We start from the raw sequence: 21,703 nt of genomic DNA, 5'->3' as shown, positions 1-21,703 counted from the left end.
ACCCCAGTGACTGCGCTCTCCCTCTAAATTTAGTTGTTTGGGACTTCACAGCCCCACATTTGGAATGCTGGTGCCCCTTTATAAAGTCCCTGGTTAATGGTATACAGGGCACCATGGGTTCCCCATGGGCTGCAGCATGGATTATGCCACCCATGAGAGCCATTGTAAAATGTGTCTGCAGGCCTGCCATTGCAGCCTGCGTGAAAAGGGGCATGCACCCCTTCACTTCAGGTCACTGCACCAGGTCACTGTAAATCATCCCTATGGTAGGCACTCCCAGAGGGCAGGGTGCAAGTACCGTGTGTGAGGGCACCCCTGCATGAGTAGAGGTGCCCCTACGAACTCCAGTTCCATTTTCCTGCACTTCGTAAGTGTGGGAATGGCATTTCACGCGTGTACTGGAGACAGGTCACTACCTGTGTCCAGCTACATAAAGGTAACTCCGAACTTGGGCATGTTTGATATCAAACATGTCAGAATCATACCCCAATAATGTTGCCAGTATTGGTTGTATGATTTCATGCACTCTGATTTGCTCTTACCAGTTTGCAAGGTTTTCCCAGGCAGCCCGCGCTACTGCCATCCTACAGACAGGTTTCTGCCCTCCTGCTGCTTGACAAGCTCAAGCCCAGGAAGGCAGAACAAAGGATTTCCTTTGGGAGAGGGAGACATGGAGGCAACACCCTCTCCCTTTGGAAATAGGTGTTACATGGCTTGGGAGGGGTAGTCGCACCAGACCAGGTACCCCTAGTCCCTGCTCTGGCACGAAACTGGACAATGGAAAGGGAAGTAACCACTCCCCTGTCCATCACCACCCCAGCGGTGGTGCCCAGAGCTCCTCCAGGTGGCCACTTGATTCTGCCATCTTGAATCCAAGATGGGCAGAGTCCTCTGGGAGCATCTGAGTGGTCAGGACAGGCAGGTGAAATCACAGCCCCCTCCTGATAGGTGGTCACCCAGCTAGGTGGCCAATACCCCTTTCAGGACTATTTAGGGTTTCCCTCTCTGGTGGGTCCTCAGATTGGACATGCAAGATTCCAGCAGGATTCCTCTGCATTATTTACTTCACCTTCTGGCAACTAGACCTGCAAATGGACCCTCCAGGAACCTACAATCTGCATACACAGGGATGGCTCTGCTTGCAACATTGTTTCACCGGCTCCTTCCAGCAACTGCAACATTTTCCCCGGCTGTGCATCCTCTGAGGGCAACAAGTCTTCAGTCTGCGGAAGAAGGAATCACCCTTAGAGTGAAGGAGCCATTCCACTGCATCCATAGGCACCAACTGCAACGACTGGCTGCGTGGATCTCCCCTCCTCCAGAGCTGAGTGGATCCTGCATCACGGGTGGTGTTCTGGAGTAGTCCCATTGGTCCTCTCTACCAGCTGTCCAACTTGGGAGAAGGTAAGCCCTTACCCTTCCATGCAGGACTGTACATCTGTGCACCATGTCTCTTACAACTGTCAAGGGTTGTTGGCATCTCCTCCAAAGAATCTTCATGCTCCGTGTAGCCCCAGCCCCCAGCACTCTTCCCTGCAACTCACAGCCTTCTGCGTGGTTCTCCAGCGATGTGAAACTCCTTTCTAGGCGTGCTGCATGGACATCACCGTGACTTCTGTGCTTGCTGTCGGTGGGCCACCTGCAGGGCTGCCTCCTCTTCCTGTGACTCTCCTCACTGCTGAGGGTCACCTGGGACTCCACTCTATGGGTTGAGTCACCCCCGGACCTTGCTGGTCCCTGGCAGCTACGCATTTCTTCTTCCACGACATTTGCCTTTGCCAAGGCTTGTTGGTGTTTTTTCTACACCACTGACCGATTGCAATCCTTTTTCTGGCGTGAGACGTTGACTGCATCACTTCAGCAGCTCCGGTGCTGCATTGCTGACTGTCTTCGTTCACTGTGGCCCTGGTCCTGTATCCACAGGGTGGGTAGTGGTTCCTGCCACGACCGGACACTTCATTGTGAACTGGACTTGGTCCTCTTCCTTTACAGGTCTTCGTCTTCCAGGATCCACCTTTGGTTTCTTGCAGTCTTGGTTGGGTCTTGCATTATCCACTTCTGAAGTCCTTTTGGTGGGTTTAGGGAAAACCAGACACTTACTTATTTTCTCCTGGTCACTGGGGGACACTCTGGTACCTACCTTGTGGGTTTTGTAGTTCCCCCAGCTCCTCTTTACCAATTCCACTTCTTCGGGTGGGGGCCCAACTTTTGCATTCCACTTACTTAGTATGTGGTTTGGTTCTCCCCCCACCCAAACGCCCCCACCCGCCCCCACCCGGCTGGGCCTTCAGTATTGTATATTGTTTTCTATTGCTTTTATGCTGACTTATAATGTGTACATATTTGTGTGTTTGCTTACCTCCAGTTGGGGTATTGCCTAGTCAGTATTTTAGTACTTTTGGTACTATAATAAAATCCCTTAATTTTGTGGCATTGTGCGGTTCTTTCATGTGTGTAAGTGCCGTGTAACTACAGTGGTATTGCATAACCTTTGCATGTCTCCTAGAAAAGTCTTGGCTGTGTAGGCCTTGCCGAGAATGAGCCACACGCTGACATGAAGGGATAAGAGAGTGGCAAAGATTTGGTGTCAATCATAAGTAGCTTGTTGAAGGCAACTCGTTAATGATTGTGACAGTTTTTGTTGCAGTCCCAGAGCAGTCCTCTATAACGAAATCGTTACTTTCCGGTAGGAGTAATTCACAGTGTGAATAGTTTTCTGGCTTTACATGCTGTGCATCTGTTCTGCCATCTAGTAGTTGGGTCCGGAATCGTGTTTGTCCTGCATCTCTTTTCTTTTTTGTGGAGTGTAATGTCAACCATCATTTGGTGGTAAATATATCCTCTGTGTAACGTCAGACGGTACCTTGTAGGTTTCTATACGTAACAATTTAGTTTTGCAGCAATAATCTTTTTCTGGATTCACATGCTGTGCATCCGATTACATAGTGGTGTTTGGTTACTTGGGTAGGCGGGTTTGAAATGTGGACGAGTTGACTAACAGAAGTTGTAGCACTGTCTGCTCCTTGTTCAGCTGAACGTCCACACAACACTGTTTCGAGAAGGTGTGTGGGAATGATCAAGTTGCTGCAATACAGATGTCGCCAATGGGTAAGTTTAATAGGAATGCTAGGCATGCACCCTTCTTCATGGTTGAGTGTGCCCTGGGGCGAGTGGGTAAAGGCTTTCCTGCCCTTGAATGTGCAAGTTTGGATAGTTTCCATTATCCATCGTGCGATCATTCCCTTTGTTAATGGTACGCCCTTGATTGCCCTTGTAAATGAGACAGAGTTGGTTTCCTTTCCAAACTGCCTTTGTCTCTTGTAGGTAGTACACAAGTGCTCTTCGCATGTCCAATGTGTGTAGTGCACTTTCGTCCTTTGACTTTGGAACCTGGAAAAAGGCTGGTAGTTGGGTGCTTTGATTGACATGGAACGGTTCTTGTATTGAGTGCTTGTAGGTCACTGACTCTGTGAAGGGACGTAATAGCTATTAAGAATACGGTCTTTAGAGATAAAAATTTCAGCACCATTTTGTGCATTGGCTCAGTAACCAGCTGTGGGAGTACTGCGTTCAGGTCCCACAATGGTGCTGGTCTTGGTGGCACAACTCTTTGACCCCTCCAGGATTCTATTCACTACTGGTAGTGTAAAAAGGCTGTTCCCTGTTGTCCCGCTTGTGTATGCGACTATGGCAGACAGATGGACCTATAGTGATGCATAGGTCAGGCCGTTTTCCAGTAGATGGGTGAAGTATGTTAGTACCGTACCGTGCTCTGTCCTTGTCCCTATTGTTTTGTTATCAATTCACCTGTAGAAGTATCTGCTCCACTTGTCCATGTATTCCTTCCTAGTGCTTGGCTTTCTACCCTCTTTCAGAATTTACATTGTCCTGGAAGGCAGCTCTAGGTGTCCAAACACTAGGTATTCAGGTTGAGTGTGGCTGGTTCTGGGTGGCACACTCTTTGGACATCTCTAGTAGGTCCGAGACCATGTCTGTCTGGCCCAGTGTGAAGCGATGAGTATGAGTGACATTGCTGGTTGTCTCGCCTTGTCTACTACCCTTAAGATCATGGGATTCCGTGGAAAGACATATGCAAATCTCCCTGACCAGTCTATTAACTAGGAATGTCCTTGGATTGGGGGAACTTGGATGCAAAGTCTTAGAATTGTGCTTTTTCTGGACTTGTGAATAGATCTATGCTTGGGATCCCCAAGTGTCTGAATACTCTGACTAGTATTTTCTCCTTTATCTCCCATTCATGGAAGGTGTTTTCATGTCTGCTTAATCGGTTTGCCTCTAGGTTCTGTTTCTCCAGGAGGTGTAATGTTACTAGGGTAGTGTTTCTTTGGAATGCCCATTTCTATATCTCCTGCACTAGTATCGACAGTGGGAAAGACTTTGTTCCTCCCCGCTTGTTGAGGTAGAACATCAATGTCATGTCCATTTGGATGAGCACTGTCTGTCCTCCTATGTGTCTAGGATGCTTTCAACACTGATAAAACTCTTTAGTTCCAGGCAGTATATGTGCTTCACTGCATCTGCAGGTCTCCTTATTCCTCTGACATTCACACTGTCCATGTTTGCTCTCCACCCCTTGTGCGATGCATCTGTAGTTATGGTGGGAGTTGGTAATCTGGAAGGTCTACCTATCCTCACATTTCTACTATTTAAATTTCCTTTTGCCCCCTCAATGTGACATCCACTAGATCCTCCTAGCCCCCCGTGGCTTATGACCATCCGTTGCAGATCCATTCCTGTATGTGTTGCATATGCAGTCTCCCATGCACTATGAGGAGGATGCAGGATGCCCATCAATTTCATGACAGTCCTCACTGTCATAGACAGCCCCTCCTGGTAAAGGCGAGCTGGCTCTGCTATTGCTGTTCTCCTTGGGACTGGGAATGCCCGTGCCGTTCTTGAATCCATAGTAGCCTCCAGGAATACCTACACCTGCTCTAGGTGTGGTTGTCATTTCACATGCTTTATGATGAAACCGAGGCGCTTTAGCATGGTGATGACTGTCTACATGTCTTTCTGGCATTTTCATACAGAACTTGCCTTTACTAGCTAATCGTCTTGGTATGTCTAAGCATGGATAGACGTGTATACCCTGCCTTCGCAACTGTGCTGCCGCTATCACTAAGCATCTTGTAAACACCCTTGGTGCAGATTTATGCCAAAGGGGAGCACTCTGAACTAGTAGTTCACCTCGTCAAGGACGAATCTGAGGTCCTTATTGCGCCTCAGATTAATTAGAATGTGCAGGTAAGCATCCTTTAGGTCCAATGTGGCCATGTAATCTCTCTTAGGAATGCGATCATTTCTTGTAGTATTGGCATTTTCAAGTGTAGAGTTCGTACAAACTTTTGATAAACAAGGTCTAGGATCTGTCTCAGTGTCAAGTCTTGATTTGGTACTAGGAGGTACAGTGGGTAGACGCCACCCCCTGCCTCCATTGGAGGAATCCTCTCTACGGCTTGTTTCTAGATAAGTTCCTTGACATCTTCTCGCAACTGCATGACTTCCTGTTCCCTTAAGGTACTTGCTCTATGAGGAACACATGGTGGTGGTCTGATGAGTTCTATGCAGCAACCTTGTCTTATTCTGCTTAACAGACAATTATATGTGATTGACCCTAACTCCTGGAGCAATCCTCCTATTCTGCTCGCTACTGTTGTTCTGTGGTGGGGGTGTGCTCCTTGTTTGTTTGTTTGTTGATCCCCGTCCTCTTGGGGACTATTCTCTTCCTCTTGTCCTCCCTCGAAGGGGCTGCCTTGCTGGGTGTTAACACTGCTGGTGTGCTGCCTGCTGTGTCACCTGTTGGCAGAAGCTCTTAAGCTGGCGGTGCTGGTTGGCTTTGGAAAGCTTACCCAGCCCGGTGGTCTCCTGGCCATCATCCCTCCTTCTTCTGAAGGATTCTCTGAACTACAGTGCACCTACTGCCTTTGTAGGGTCATTATCCTCTCTGATTTATTGCAGCACTTCAGCCACTGAAAGGCATATTGATGACTGGTAAATGCATCTCTGGTTTGAAGCCTGGCGTTCCTCCAGAGTTTTGGTGGCTGTGCACATCTCTCTGCTGGCTCTGCCTGGTGTGTCCAGCACAGATGTAAGGCAGGAGTTGTTGATGTTTCTTCATTCCTGGACTACAGCTCTCTGGTAGGTGGCCATACCTCATCCCACTGATGGTGGCCATAGCGGATGAGGAGGGCCTTTGAGTTATTCTCCATTGTGCGTTCGCCTCTCTTTCCATCTTCCTGTCCACCAGATCCACTCGCTTACTCTCTTTCTCTGGTGTGGCTCGGTTGCTTTTGGGGCACTGCTCCTTTTTCTTATGGATGCCACAATGAAGGAGTATGCAGCGTTGTTCCCCTTTTTGTATGGGGTGTCATATGTATGTGATGTTTAGATTTAACGACACAAGGCATTATTGCCCTTGCCGGGTTGGCTCTCTAAAGGCTTCCTTCCTCTGAAAAAGGATGCTGGGAAGCATGGGCAGGTACAGATTTGCCTTCTGGGAGGGTGTGCGAGTTTCCAGTAGGAAGAAGAGTTTTCCTTTTCATCCTCCAATTGGACACCATATTTGTCTGCCGCCCTTTTTTTCATGTACCTGTTGTACAAGGACAGGTTACCCAGCGGTGAAGACTGATAGCTACCTGCGCCACCCGAGGGGGACGCTGTGTTGAGATCATGCTACGTGTCCTTACATTGGCCGTGTTCCTCAAACACCGTTTATTCATCATTCTCAAATGTGAAGAACGCCTCCTGTTTTTCCTTGTGCTGCTTCCTGGTTGAGGGCACTTTAAAGTATGCTTGCTCCTCCTCCCTCTCTGTAGTTCTCTAAGGTCTTGCCAGTATGCAAAAATCCTTCAAAGATTCGTCAATCTCCTTCTGAAGGAAGCTTGCCTTTTCGGCCTTGAGTCTTTTTTTTTTTTTTCTTTTTACTTTCGACCTCAAGAGCCCTTTGTACTGGATCAGGATTAGGTGGCTTTCTTTAGGCGTCGGTGGTTCTCTCACTTTTGGCTCCTTGCCCTTTTCTTTTACTCCCTCTCGGGCACCTGCTTGCAACTAGGGTTTATGCAACGATTTTCCCCAATCAGTGTGCTGGCCTTCTGTTGTTGGGCGCTTAGACACTGAATTTGCTTTTGAGGACTTAAAGTCCGGGGACAGAAGAGCCCGGGGATTTAGCATCTCAGCCTTTCTGTGCCTTTGTTACCTTATGCTGTTTTATTATGGCATCTCTTTCACGTCACCTCCATCTTTTCTGCGTCAACGGTTTTGTCTTCGGCGTCTGATTCCACTCCCTCTACTGGTTCATCCTCCACAAGGTTCTTTTCATCCTTGCTGTATAGCCGAAGGTCTCTCAAGGGTTCCTGTGTCTTGTGGGCGCTAGCCATGGCGTGGTATGCTAGTCATTGTCAGGGTCTTGCCTTGAGTGTCTTTAGCACAAATTTAGCACAGGCCTCGCAGTCTTCATCCTTATGGTACTTTGGTAGGCACAGATTTGAGAAGTTGTGTGGCTTCCTCTGCATGAACTTGTGGTGGCAGCTGGGGCAGAACGAAAAGGGGTATTTTCCATTTCACTCTGCTGCCTCTCTCCTTTTCATTCACCAGCCACAAGGAGCTCCCCAGTAAGGGGGTCCCTGTCGGGGTAGAGAAGGTTCCCCTTTCTCTTTTCTTTGGTTCTTCCTGTGACCTCCAGTGTTTTCCTGTGGTAAACACTAACTTTACTCTGGTCTTTCTCAGACTCAAAGACAGAAAATCAAATCTGAAGATGGCAACCGTGCTTAGAAACTTCTGGGGCGCCGTCTGACTACACACAGGGGTTGAAGTTACCTCTCACAAAAAAAGGGAGCACTGAACCATTCACTTTAATCACATCTGTTTCAAAATCTTTTTTTATGGAGGCAAGGGCAAATCAGCCTTCCTTCCTTGACTTAGGGTTTTTTTTTAACAAAAATACCTATGGATGTCAGTGTTCTGTGACAAATGCTTGGGGTGAGGAGAAAATATAGGCTCTGTATGTGCAGGTAATCATCAATTTTGCCACCACATATTACATCAAGATTAAAGTTTTAGTTCTCTTAGATGTTCCTGTCATGCTGTAAAATGAATAGACTATTAAAATAAGGAAAAGCGTCACCCTGGACCATCTGCCTAGAGAAACAGACTAATGAGATAACTCACAGTCCTAAAGCAAGGAGAAAGCAAACATGTAATATAAAAAATGTAAGAGCAATTATATTTGCCTTTCCCATAGGAAAACAGTGGGTTACATTAGTAGTGCTTAGTTTCAGTTTGGGAGCAGCTAGAAAAATTGTTCAAGGACTCATTTTAACAGTAATAGTAACTTAAAATCCAACTTAACGGTAACATCTGATTTTATATCATCATTTTGGAAACCTCACCATTAGAAAGTTGTTTTCCTAGCAAGAGCCAAAAGGAGTCTTTTTGGCTAGTGTCACATGACTGCTGATGGCTCCTCCTGTGTGAGATATAGATTGCTCCCAGACAGTGATTAAAGGGCTTGGACATAGGGAGGTATTTTACTTCCTTAAGCAGAATCACCTCGAAGCTGTGCCTGGCCCCTTCCTGAGCTTCAAAGGATGCCTACCCTGTCACTGACAGATTAATGTCACACCTTGGTCAGCCTATCTTTTGTCTTCCTAGACAACTTGGCTTCAAGTCGAGGGGGAATGGAAGGTGCCCCAGAACTGGTTTGGACTGATCACAAGTGAGGCCTTGCTTATTATCATAGCCACACGTCTGGGTGGGCACAAGGAGGTCTAACCAAGAGGAAAAAAGTTGTGCCATGTTAGAATTTGGGAAAGAGGGTTACTATAGGACAATGTACAGTAAAACACAGAGGAAGTGCTGCTAAAGTGGGTATGGTCAGTCCTGGGAACTTTTACCCCATTGATTAGGGAGTTTCCTCACCAGAGGCTGGCAAAGGACATAAATTTGACATCCCAGGTACCCTCCTCAGAAACATCTTAGACGTGTGAAGAATGGGAAGTACTGCTCTGCTGTCTGGTGAACCTGGACGAAGATGACTTCTTTGCCTTGAACCTAGGACCCGAAGGGTCAGTTGTTTGACCTGGTTGAGCTACAGGGCCACAACAAGCTTCAAGAAGCCCTTCCCTAGAAATGTCCATCAGACCAGTACCAACTGAACCTTCCCTGGACCCTGAAGCTGGCCTCTATTGGAGTGAGTCCTTAACCCCAAGTGGTGTTACAAGTGTTCTCTTCCTGGCCCCCAAACTTCAATAAATGGAACTTAGAAACATTTTGCCAAATTTCTGCCTGGAGAACAGACAAAAACTTAGATCGGCATTGGAGCTGCAGCAGTCAATGTTGACTTGCCGGTCGGCCTCGGCTTTCCGATTTCAAGAAGCCCTGATTTCCAGAAAATGTTTAAGTCTGAACGTAGAGAGCTTCATTGAGACCAAAACAGAGCAGCATCTGATCGATGTTGAGCCCTTTCCAGGCATGGACTTCACCTGCTCTGAGCTTTCTGACCTTCATCAACAACCACAGCGGGACCCCACTACTCTTCAGCAGCCTGCAGTCGTTGAGGCACACTTCACGTCCAGCTTGCAGCTTTCCCCATCGAAGGCTTGCCAACTTTCTCCACAAAAGTTTCTAAGTCAAAGGTAAACTTTCTACCAAGATGAACCTTGTCTTTGTATTCGACACATGCTCCATTGAGGTCGGCCTGATCTTCTGTCTTTGCCCAGGTCTAGAGAGACCAGGTACCAGCAGTTGGCCCTTTGTGATTTTTAGTGTAATTTTTAAACCAGACTTTAAAATGTTATATCTCTGGTTCTACTGATTGTATTTTTGTCATTTTGGTGTAATTTTAATTATTTCAGTATTCTCTATCTTTCTAACGTGGCTTGGGATTTTGTTTGTGTTGTTCTTTCACTTTATTACAGATTGAATGCTACATAAATATTTTACACACTACCTCTACGTTAAGACTGACTGCTGTGTGCCAAGCTACCAGAAGATTAAGTGTAGGTTTATTTGGTGCCTTTAGTATTTCACCTTAAAGATTATATTTATTAATTGAGGGGCAATCCCATCCTCTCAACGAATATTCAAATTTCTTACATCCACCAATAGAAAACTTAAAAAACCCATCAATATTAACACTGCTGGCCTGATTTAGAGCTTGGCAGATGGAGTTACTCCGTCACAAACTTGACAGAAATACTGTCTGCCATTTTACGATTCCATTATATCGTATGGACATCGTAATACTGTGGATGGGATATCCATCATGTTTGAGACAAAGCAACCTGTCTGCCAAATTTAGGCCCTTAGTCTAGCAGAAAGGACTGTTTACAGAACTTGGGCCTCAAATTGTGAACAGCAAACACACTGATATCCATAGTGGTTAAGTAGCAAAAATGTAACAAACACATACATACATACATAAATGTATGTGTGTTGCTGTAAAGAGACTGATCTCCTGTTAAAAAAAACGAAAAAAAAAAAAACTCACACACCTGTTCGGAATTCTGTACTCCCATATAATCCAAATAGTCCAGTGGAAGGCCTTGACGGTATTCTACATCCTCTTCAAGTGCAACCTGCAAAGCTGCAGGAAGAAGCTGGAAAACAGAGCACAAATGGAACAAGTTTTAAAAAATTGATTCCTTAAGAAATATTCTATTCACTGAAATAAAGTATGAACTGGGCACAAATTTAGCAGAACACTAACAGTTCTCCTAACAGCGCAATGTCCACTGCTCAGTTGTAAGCAGAGTAAACACTGTAAAATATAAAGTAGAACTATAGTATGAAAAACATTCATGAATAATAAATCCCAATATAATTTAATGTACTTATGGTTTATATTATCTATAACAATAGCATGTAAGTCCTAAAAAAAATCAAGTGTTTATCACCAATGTAATTGTTAAAATGTGGCTAGCCTCTAAAATATGTGAGAGAGCATCAAGAAATCCTAAAATATCTTCAACCAATAGCCTCTGCAAAGCAATAATACACTCTGGGGTGCAAAAGGAGACTGAACACATTGTTTATGGGCATTTCAAAGAATAACGCAAACACTTGCAAGCCTCAAGTGGGCTTCAACGGTGCTTGGACATATATGCACGACTAACTGTACGCTCACTCTCAGGACAAACCTTGGTAAACTGCACAGTCTTAAAGAATGGCACAGTGGTGTCCCCTCTTGAGTCACTGTAGAAGCAAGTAGGGTCTGCGGCCAAGGTTTGCAGCAAAGCTTTTATGGGGCTCTGTAGTGCTTTCAAGCCAAGGAAGGAGTCACTGTAGGCTGCCTTCCACCAATTGAGAGCCACCGACTATAGACTGCTGAGCAAAGAGCTCACGTCAAATCCATGTCCACATCAAGGTCGGGATCGCTCATGATGGACATGCTCCTACCAAGGTCTTTGAGGTATGTCAGTCCTCTGCTTTTTCACACCCCAAAGTCTGTGATGAACCTGGCCCCTGTTCCCAGTCTGTTACACAAGAAGTTGCGTGGTAGGTAGGATTTGCAAGGGGAATGGAGAGGGTGAGGTGGTAGTTTTGTGGTGGATGAGGTAGGGTGTGGTTTGTGAAAGTATGTTAGACCTGGTCAGCATCTGAATGGTCGATGGTGTTAGCGTGAACTGTCCCAAATGATTAACAAACTGCTGGCTCTTTGGAACATCTGGCATCATGATACTTCGCTGTATTTTAATTTTGGAATTTCTAAAGTCTTGATAGCATTTTTCATCTGTGTGCGTGGTGATCTGGTTGCAAATTTGATCCGGGCTATTTAATAATCATCTCTAAATCTTCGCCTAGGGCCTAAGGAAGTGCTCCGAGCAAAATGTATTGGCAGACATGCAAGTCAAAAGTACCAGAACTACGTGGATAGTTTGTGTTGCAAAGAAAATCAATCTTAGCAACCAGCGGGACGAAGAACAGACAGGGCCAGAATCTTTGTCAGTAGACATGAATGGTGATATATAACAGCTCAATTTGTCAGCCCTTTCAGTTCCTAAATCTAAATGCAAAACAAATTTGAATGATTTGTCAGGCTCAAAGGTTAGGATCAATCATCCTCCGCTTTCAGCGTCTATAAGGAATTTAGTTGCAAAACATTTTAAAGTTAAGGAGATCCTAACACACTCAAAAACAGTGGAGGCCAATTCTGATGGTGAGCAAGTTGAGCACGATAGAGTACATATAAGTCTACACTCTCCCGTCTTAACATCTTTATTGAACAAGCTGGAAAGACCACAAACGAGATCTAATGGAGCTAGCAGGCTGATCAGTTGTGCAGCAGAGTATTAGGCATCTCTGTCCACTCATTAAAATCATCTACTAGGAAAAAGACGGTATGGAAAACTAATAAAGGGGGCCAGTAAGTCTGGGAGTACATCAGCAAAAACCGGTACATACTCCAGGGAGCTGATAGCACCAATGGAGGATGTGTGGGAAAGGGAAGTCGAAAACTCCAGTAGTTCTGCCAAAGGAAAAGGACGATGTTTTAGAGGCTGAACCTTCAAACTATCTTTAAAGATAATACTTAGCCCTCCACCACTCCCAACAGGGAGAGGTAAATGAAAACCTTCGGGGCAGGCAGCAGCTAAATAAGGTGCTGTGACCTCAAAAGTCCAAGATTCAATAACAAAAAGCATGTCTTATTTATCTAGGACAATCACCTCATATTTCCACCATGTGCTTGACTAATGAACACAATTTATTAAAGCACAAGACAAGTTGATTCCCTGCTTGACTGGTGAATGAGCAATATAGTTCAAATGAGGGTGGCTTATTAACTCCACGACAGTGGCCTCACAGTGGTTTACCCAAGACAAAACCTGCATAACCAAAGTACTGGGCGGACCAGAGCCTAACCATTATTCACTATTTTTTACCTGCTCCAAGATGCAACCTGACGTCAACAGCAGGACTAGCAGCATGGCCGGCACTGTGCGCATTGCCGAGGACCAGACAGATCTGCCTTTGGTGTGCTTGCTATTCCGGTGTGCTGCAGGCAGCCTTATATAGGCGTCCTCATCTCTGCACTTTCTTTCACTGTCTACACCACAAACCATTAGTTACTGTGACAATGGACAACTACTGACTTGCATTTAAGAAAATATACCTTTTCAAGGAGGTCTCCCCAGGAGTTCTTCTGGTATGAAGAAATAGTTACATGAAGAGAGTGGACATCAGGAAAACAGTCTCCTTGGTGGATAAACCCTCGTGGAAAATAGAGCAGGTCTCCAGCTTCAAGTACTGTATCCAGAATGGGCTCTCCAATTTCTTCCTGGCTGAAATTTTCTGAACAATAATGATAAGGAAGAATACTGATGCAACAGAAAAGGTTCGTAATATGGGCTGAACTAAACTGAGGGCTTGCTAAAGCATGAACGAAATTTAAACATAGTATTGGTTCAGCTTACCAAACTCTGCAAACAAGGTACATATTGTTAATGTTCTACTTGTTGCTAGTACGTATCAGAAAAAAATGATAGAAAACAAAACATGCTTCCCATTGTTAACTGCCAGACACTGACTTGGAAAAGCAAATACTCCACAGGCAAGAGAATTCCTGATGTCCTGTAAACTATGCCTATTGAGATAGTAGGATGAATGAGAAAACACTTCAGAACAAGGTTTTATCAGCCACAGCCAACACTTCAAAAATGTAAAAACCTTGTTCAGTGATTGCACCAAAAACTCTGATTATTATTATTATTTTTTGCATCAAAGCAGGCAAAGTGAGTCATCTATGCAAACAACCTTACAAGATCATGGGTCTAAATAAACTTTACCCCTTCACAGCCACCGTAAATCAAAAATGCTTATGCAATCAACTTATGAGTTTACAGGTGACTCTTCTAGTGCTCTCAGGCTGCTGATTCAAGAGGCTACGGATTTCTTCACCTCACTACTTCAGGGCCACAATCAAATGTCCAGTCTCATCTTCCCAGATTTTTTTTTCTTTTTTTTCTCCATTTTCATCACTCCTAAAACGCTCAAACTTCCAAAAGAAGGTATCACAGAATGGGACACATAAAAGTGGAAGGTAGGATTAACCACTTTCTCCTCTAAGTTTAGTGCAGTCCCAACTGCTTCTACTTGAAAGGTGCCCATTTCTTGGCTTTGATTTCCATTTGGGCTTCAGGAAGCCAAAACCTTGTGCCCTTTGGGAACAACCTTTATGGCATTAGGTTCAAAATGAAGCAAGATCTAAGACCTCATTCCGTAGGAAGATAATGAAAGCCTGGCAGAACCAGTTTAGGATGGTCTAGGACAATAAGATGTACCAGACTCAGCATGCACAGATGCTGCCCAAACAGGCCTCAAAAGAAATCATAGGTAATCAAAACTCAATCAAATAAACAACAGCTTATAAACAGAATGCAACAACGGTAAGCCAAGGCAAGAGTTGTAGTAGTTCAAGAGAATGTAATTGCTTGTAGGTCAGACAATCTGCTTGTAGGTCAGAACCAGCTTAGGGTCATGCCAGTTCCTAAGGAGAGATAAACTTGTAAAAACTATCGGGACCAATTTCAGAGGGCCAAAGGGCAGGCAGAGGCTACAGGCCCACCATGGGGGTTGGGGTCTTTTCCTCCTGTTGTCCCAGGGCTGACTCTCTATGGGTTCAGTGTAACTGGGTCATGTATTACCCCGTCCAGTACTGGACTTTGTGAAAGTCGAGCAGTCTACAACTTTTTGGGAAACAGTAGGTGTAATACATGCACAGGTTCACAACTCAAAGTACAAACAATAAGATGTCCAGTCAAATACTTGGTTGATTAAAAAAAGGACTACTTTAATGTAACACATAAAGCAAAGCATCAGCACCGTAAAACAACCTGCACAGCCTCTTAAAGTCAGCGTGCTGGAATCATCATGGGCATAATCCCTGTTTTTGGTCTAGTGGGGGTTTGTTATTCCTCATTTAATACTGGAGATAACTCAAAGATGCAGCCCATGCTACGCAAACAAAGTCTATGTTTGGCCTTCAGAGTTAAGTCAGATGTGCTCAGCTGCTAAGTTTGTGCAGGTCTCCGGCAGGTCCCGTGGACTTGCAGTCTTACCTAACCAGAGGGCAGCTGGCAACCCTAGAGGATCAGGTGCTCTTCGCAGGCTCTGGTCTCCACACACTGAGGGCCTGCAACCTCTTTCAGTCTTTCTCCAATGTTGCATCAGCCTGCCCACTCTCTAGGCAACCACTTTGATGTCACATGTCCCCACTCAGCTCCTCCAGCAATCAGTAAGTGTCCCCAACCTATTCACATAGCACAATGAGTTTGGGCAAGGCCCTAGCTCCAAGGTGGTCCCTTCAAGACACATGGGAATTAACCATGTAGGGCCGCAAGCAGGCACCAGTCACAGTGCCTCCCCTTCCCAGTGCGCTGTTGACACCAGTACACACACAAGTAACTGCCTCCTGGAGCAGACGGAGGGTGGGGGGGGCCATTAAAATTCCTGTTGGGGGTGCCCGCTACTCTGAAAAGCTCTCTTACGTACTTTCCTTTGTCAAAGAGACAGTCTGCCACAACAGTAGCCACTTCAAATTTGATTGGCTGCAAACACAGGCCAAGGAAGTAACTGGAGATCATACTGAAATATGCCCCGTAATGGTTCAAAGGTCCAAGCCTTCCTCTCTATCAAGATTTCCTGGTCCACAGGGCCAACCATATCAGTTTCACCATCTCAGTGACAATGAGTCCATGACCCACTGACAAGTAACTCTTCTTGGAATTAAAGACCTTTGATGTGTACAGACAATACGCTGCTCCTCTTCCAGCCACGTGTGCTCCACCCAAGTCTTCAGGAAGGCCAGCAAAACACAGCTCTTTTATGGGGGGTTTACAGTCCTATAAAACACAAAAGGAGAGTACTGGGAGTATTAGCTAACCCACACCACCTCCCAAGAGAAATCTGTAGAACCACTAAGGGTGTGGGGTAGTAGGGGTTGAGGGTGGAACTTAACCGGTGTTCTCTCAAAAGGCGGTATCAATTAGGTCGCCTTAACATATGGGTTGTAGAAGGCATGGGCAAAGAGTGTCTCAGGAATGAGAAACTGTGTTGTCCTAGGAGGGGAGATAGAAAGGAGGGGAGTCCCCTTACGGACTAGGTGGTCTCACACACAAAATAGTGTCTTGCTTCATCATTTGACCACCTAGCCCCACCCAAGTAAGATGATACTACTTGGGCGGACTCAACCTCTTGGTTAAAAGAACCAGAGGGAGTGCTGAAATTAAACTAGCTGGATAGATACGGGGATCCAGATGAGGTGGAAATAAAATTACCATACATGTCACCAATTAATGCTAATTAAATTTTAATGGAGGTGCATGTTGGTAAAGTTAAAAAGTGGGGAGGAGGCTCACTGGAGAATAATGTCTCCTGGAGTCTAAAAAGGAATACGTACGACCGGTTTACAGTCATCTCAAGCCTTGCCAGGCCCTGTAGTTCCAAAATGAAACCCACAGATCTCAATGTTAAATACCACACAGGTATACACATGCATCCAAGCACGTACAGGCAAGTATCGCATGCTTTCTGATGCTCCAGACTCTGTGCAAGCAAAGGGTGAGTCAAGTACACAGCCACAGAACCTTACATGGGTGGGTGTTGGAAATGGCCCTTTTTGGAGGGTTATTCCCAAACGTTTTACCTCCTGTTTTTGACTGTGTTCTGCATTTCACTTTTGCTGGCTCTAGGACTCTGGGACCTTTACCACTGCTGACCAGTGCTAAAGTGCAAGTGCTCTCTGGCTAAATTGTATTGGTGATTGGTTTATCCATGATTGGGATGTCCGATTGACTAGAGAGTTCCTAGTAATGTGCACCATGTGTACCCCGGGCCTGTACATCAATTGCTACTGGTGGGCCTGCAGCACTGATTGAGCTACCCATATGAGTAGCCCTGTAAACATGTCTCAGACCTTCCACTGCAGTGTGTGGGGAAGTTTCAAACTGCCACTTCAACCTAGCAAGTGCACTTACTTGCTAGGACCAAACTTTCCCTTTTATTACCTGTAAGTAACCCCCTAGGTCGGCTCAAAGCAGCCCCATGGGCAGGGTGCCTTATATTTCAAATCCAGGACATGTACAGGTGTGTTTCACATGTCTTGATAGTGAAATACTGCTAAATTTGTTTTTCACTACTGGAAGAACTGTCTCTCCAAATGGGCAACATGGGGATTGCCTTGAAATATCTTATGTGTAATTTCCCACTGGGAGCAGATAGAGATGTGGAGTTGGGGGTCTCTGAACTCACAATGGAAAAATATAATTCAAAAACCAACTTCACCAAAAGTTGTAAGTTTGAAAATGCCAATTTTAGAAAGTGAGCTTTTTGTTGCTTAACTATACTGTGCCTCTGCCTGTCTGTGGAATACACATCTGGGTAAGGATGACAATTCGGCTTTTTGTGCATTCACTCTAGACAGTCACACAAAGGGAGCTGAGGTGTGCCCTGCATATCCTGGTGGCCCATCACCAGACCTGATGGGTCTTCCTGAACTAGAGTGGTGGTAGAAGCTGACACTTGCATCTGAAAAGCGCTGTGCCTGTCCTTCCACAAAGCATTCTCCAACACCCTGGAGTGTGTCTTTAGCCAGGGCAAGAAAGGCACTGTCTAATGCACTACAAAGACTTTTCTTTGAAGTTTTCCTACTTCAAAGGTAGGATTGGGTGTACGTACTGGACCTCTAGCCCCACAAAGTTAGAATCCTTCTGGACTGAGGACATTCTGCCAGGAAGAGCTGGAAGCTCTATAAGGGACTGCCATTCTGCCTGTTTTGGTGCTGTTTCTGTCCTGAGAGAGAAAGGACTGGACTTCTACATGAAGCTTTCCAAGGTTCTCTAAGGGCTTGAACTGAGCTTTCCTCCTGTTACAAAGTCTCAGGGACATCAAAGACTTCATCTACCAGTGCCTGGGCTCTTCTGCTGAGAGTCCTGACATGCCAAGTGGTGCCAACTCTAGTCCCCGGGCCCTTGGAAGTGGAACCTGGTGATCTGAAGGAGAAAATCCATGCACCAACCCGCCACAGCAGAAAAATCCGACACAGAGCCTGTTCTGCGGCTCAAGAATCGAAGCAGCGTGTCTGGATTTTCCATGCATCATCCTTGGGGCGTCAATTTCTCATCAACCCCACACCACAGTAAGGAACCAAAGCTGCATGTCTGAATTCAACGCATTGCCTTTCCTGCAAGGAAAGAATCGACGTGTCACCTCCCCTGCGCAGTAAGGAACTAAGGCATAGTTTTGCTTTTTGGCACCTCACCTGCCCTGCGGTCTGCATCGTATTTATTTTTAATGAATCCCAGGTACTTTGTGCTAAAAAGATACAACCATTGATTCCTATGGATGAAGACTCATTTAACCCTTTAAAATGTGATATTGTTACTTGTGTATGTTGAATTTTTGTCATTTTGGTCTTGTTTTACTCAGATGAACATTGGCTACCGTTCTAAACTCGTTTGGAGTACTTTTACAGTGTTTTTCACTGTGTGTGTGTGTGTGTATATATATATATATATATATATATACACATACATACATACATACTTTACACATTGCCTCTGAGATAAGTCTGACTGCTCGTGCCAAGCTACAAAGCAGGGGTTATCTTAGCTATGTGACTCTCTTACCCTGACTAGAGTGAGGGTCCCTACTTGGACAGGGTACAAACCACTGCCAACTGGAGACCCCATTTCTAACACTGGGTGTTAGAAATTGAGTCAGTAGTTGGCAGAGGTATACACCCTGTCCAAGCAGGAACCACAATCTTAGTCAGGTAAGTCAGATACACACCCTAAATTAACCTGTGCTCAGCCTCTGGTAGCTTGGAACAGAACACTCAGGCTTAAATTAAGCAGCAATGTGTAAAGCATCTGTGCAGCACACACAAAACACACTAAGTACCACAATGAAAACACCACAAAAAGACACCCCACCAGTTTAGAAAAAGAGAATATTTATCTAAGTGAAACAAGACCAAAACAACAAAAATCTAATCAATAGAATTCAAGATATGAATTTTTAAACATTAAATGAGAAACAGTCACTAGCTGTCAAATGGCTCCTTGAGGCTGAGAGGAACTGGTGCAAGGCCGACTGATCGAGGGTAGGCTGGCTACAGAACTCATGCAGAGTCTGCTGATAAAGTACCTCTGATGGGACAAAGCTTTGACGCTAAGGGCACAATGCAGAGATATTTTCCACACAGTGGGGTCACTGCGTCGTCTACGGGCTGTGCTGAAATACAGGTGAGCCAAGAAGAATGTCGTCGTTTGGGCTCACGGGCTGTGAATCTGCTGTCGAACAGCCTCTGCATCGGTATCAAACAAGCAATTTTTAAAGAAACTTTGTTGGATTTTCAACATAGTAAATGCATACAATCTTGTTGGGGACTTTAGTATAACAATCATCAATCAGGTAGGCACAGCAATGCATGAAACTCAACTGCACCAGCGGAATGCTAAACGTCATATACTTGTCGAGACCGTTAATGGTGAAGACCAAAGCATCTCCTATGAGGGTGCTAGCCCCCCCCCCCCCCAATCACCCAGTGTATCACTCACCCAACCGTCCCTTAATTCCCTAAACACCCACTTCCCCCAGCCCTTACCCCCTTGTAGTGTCCCCCTCTAATTGGCTCATGTTTGAATAAACACCCACAGCCACATTTATGTAAAAGAACAAGTCTAGGTATGCTATTTCACCATATTGTCTTCTAAGGGATCACAGCCATGGAACGCACAAGGTCACACCTTCCTTTTTAGGGCTTATACCCGCGAGCACACCCAGAAAGCATCCAAATTAGTTCTCCAAAGGAGACTCGTGTTCTCGGTGTTGCAGCTGATCCACTAAGGCCTCCCAAGCCCTAGCTGCCTCCACAGTGCCCTGCCTATTCAGGCATCTGGGTCAGATCATACTTTCACAGGATGCCTATTTGATGAGTCCCTTTCACAAGTAACTATGTTAGGCCAGTGAGGGTGCTTCCAGTTCCTGTCTACTTCTCTTTTCACCAGACAAAGTCAAGGTCTAGAAATGTACTAGTTATCTTAGTTTTGGCTATATGGAGGAAGTTGAGTAACAGGTAAAGGGGAGTAAGGGATTGTTCTTTCAGTCACATCGGCCAGTCTGCCAGTGATGGCTTCCCAAAAGTCTGTCAGTTGTGGAAAGCCCAGAACGTGTGGAAGAATCCTGCCCCCATCTCAGCGCATTAACGGCATTTTGCATCTGTGGTGGTAAAGTATTTATTGGATCTGCTAGGCGTGAGGTGCACCCTATAAAGAACATAAAACGTAATCAGCCTGAACCTGGCATTGCGTGTCACCTTACTCGTGTATTCCAGAATACACTCCCACTCCTCATCTGGGAGGTTGATATCTAAATCTTCCTTCCATTGTGTCTTCAGTCATAACAAGAGTTGATCAATTTCATGCCCCAACCTACGGTACCATCAGGTCACAGCTTTGAAGGTGACTGCAGCAGTCACCTGATATTGACAGTTGGAGGACGGCATCGGCTCTGCTTCAATCAATCAAAAAAGTTTATAGAGCGCGCTACTCACACGTATGGGTCTCAAGGTGCTGGGGACGAGAAAAGGAGGTGGGGGGCTGCCGATTACTGTTCGAAAAGCCATGTCTTGAGGTGTTTTCTGAAAGACAGGAGGTCCTGAGTCTTGCAGAGGTTGGTGGGGAGGGAATTCCAGGTTTTGGGGGCAAGGTAGGAGAAGGATCTGCCTTTGGTGGTGGCGTGTTTGATGCGGGGGACTGTGGCGAGGTTGGCAGAGCGGAGGTGGCGAGTGGGAGTGTGGAAGTTCACTCTTTCGTTGAGGTAGGTTGGTCCAGTGTTGTGGAGGGATTTGTGTTATGTGGATGAGGACTTTGAAGATGATTCTTTTGTCGATCAGGAGCCAGTGAAGGGATCTGAGGTGGGAGGAGATGTGTTCATGGCGTGGGAGGTCCAGGATGAGGCGGGCGGCGGCGTTCTGGATCCTCTGGAGTTTTCGTTTAAGCTTGACTGTGATGCCAGCGTAGAGGGTGTTTCCGTGGTCTATCCTGCTGCTGTTGAGTGCATGGGTGACTGTCTTTCTGGTGTCTATGGGAATCCATTTGAAGGTTTTTCACAGCATGCGGAGGGTGTTGAAACAGGAGGAGGTGATGGCATTGATTTGCTGGGTCATGGAGAGAGAAGAATCTAAGATGATGCCGAGGTTGCGTGCGTGGGTGGCGGGTGTTGGGGATAATCCTAGGGCAGAGGCCCACCAGGAGTCGTCCCATATTGTTTTGTTGGGGCCGAAGATGATGATTTCGGTTTTGTTGGAGTTTAGTTTGAGGTGGCTTGCTGTCATCCATTTGGCGGTGTCAAGGAGTCCGGCGTAGAGGTTGGTTTTGGCGGTGGTAGGGTTTCTGGTGAGGGAGATGACAAGCTGGGTGCATCTGCGTAGGATATGATGGTGATTCCGAGTGGCCGGAGGATGTTGGCGAGCGGAGCCATGTAAATGTTGAAAAGGGTGGGGCTGAGGGAGGACCCTTGGGGGAATCCGCAGATGATCTCAGTGGCTGGGGAGTGGAAAGGAGGGAGGCGGACTTTCTGGGTTCTTTCGGTGAGGAAGGAGGCGAGCCAGTCCAGGGCCTTGTGTCGAATTCCTGCATCGTAAAGGCGTGTGCAGAGTATTTTGTGGCACAGTCTTGAAGGCTGA

At 45.8% G+C, this 21,703-nt stretch overlaps 1 protein-coding gene across 1 annotated transcript in view; it reads right to left on the bottom strand.

Annotated features, from left to right (window-relative positions):
- RIOX1 (ribosomal oxygenase 1) overlaps positions 1-21,703 on the bottom strand; it is a 235,283-nt gene that overhangs the window by 90,115 nt on the left and 123,465 nt on the right. The window contains exons 9-10 of the mRNA XM_069234671.1: positions 13,130-13,308; positions 10,512-10,616 (exon numbers count right to left, since the gene is read on the bottom strand). Coding sequence (XP_069090772.1) covers positions 10,512-10,616; positions 13,130-13,308 — 284 coding nt within the window. The remainder of the gene's footprint in view (positions 1-10,511; positions 10,617-13,129; positions 13,309-21,703) is intronic.

Source organism: Pleurodeles waltl, chromosome 5, assembly GCF_031143425.1.
Source record: "Pleurodeles waltl isolate 20211129_DDA chromosome 5, aPleWal1.hap1.20221129, whole genome shotgun sequence".
Taxonomy (NCBI): Eukaryota; Metazoa; Chordata; class Amphibia; order Caudata; family Salamandridae; genus Pleurodeles; species Pleurodeles waltl.
This window is presented reverse-complemented; position numbering and strand designations above follow the sequence as displayed.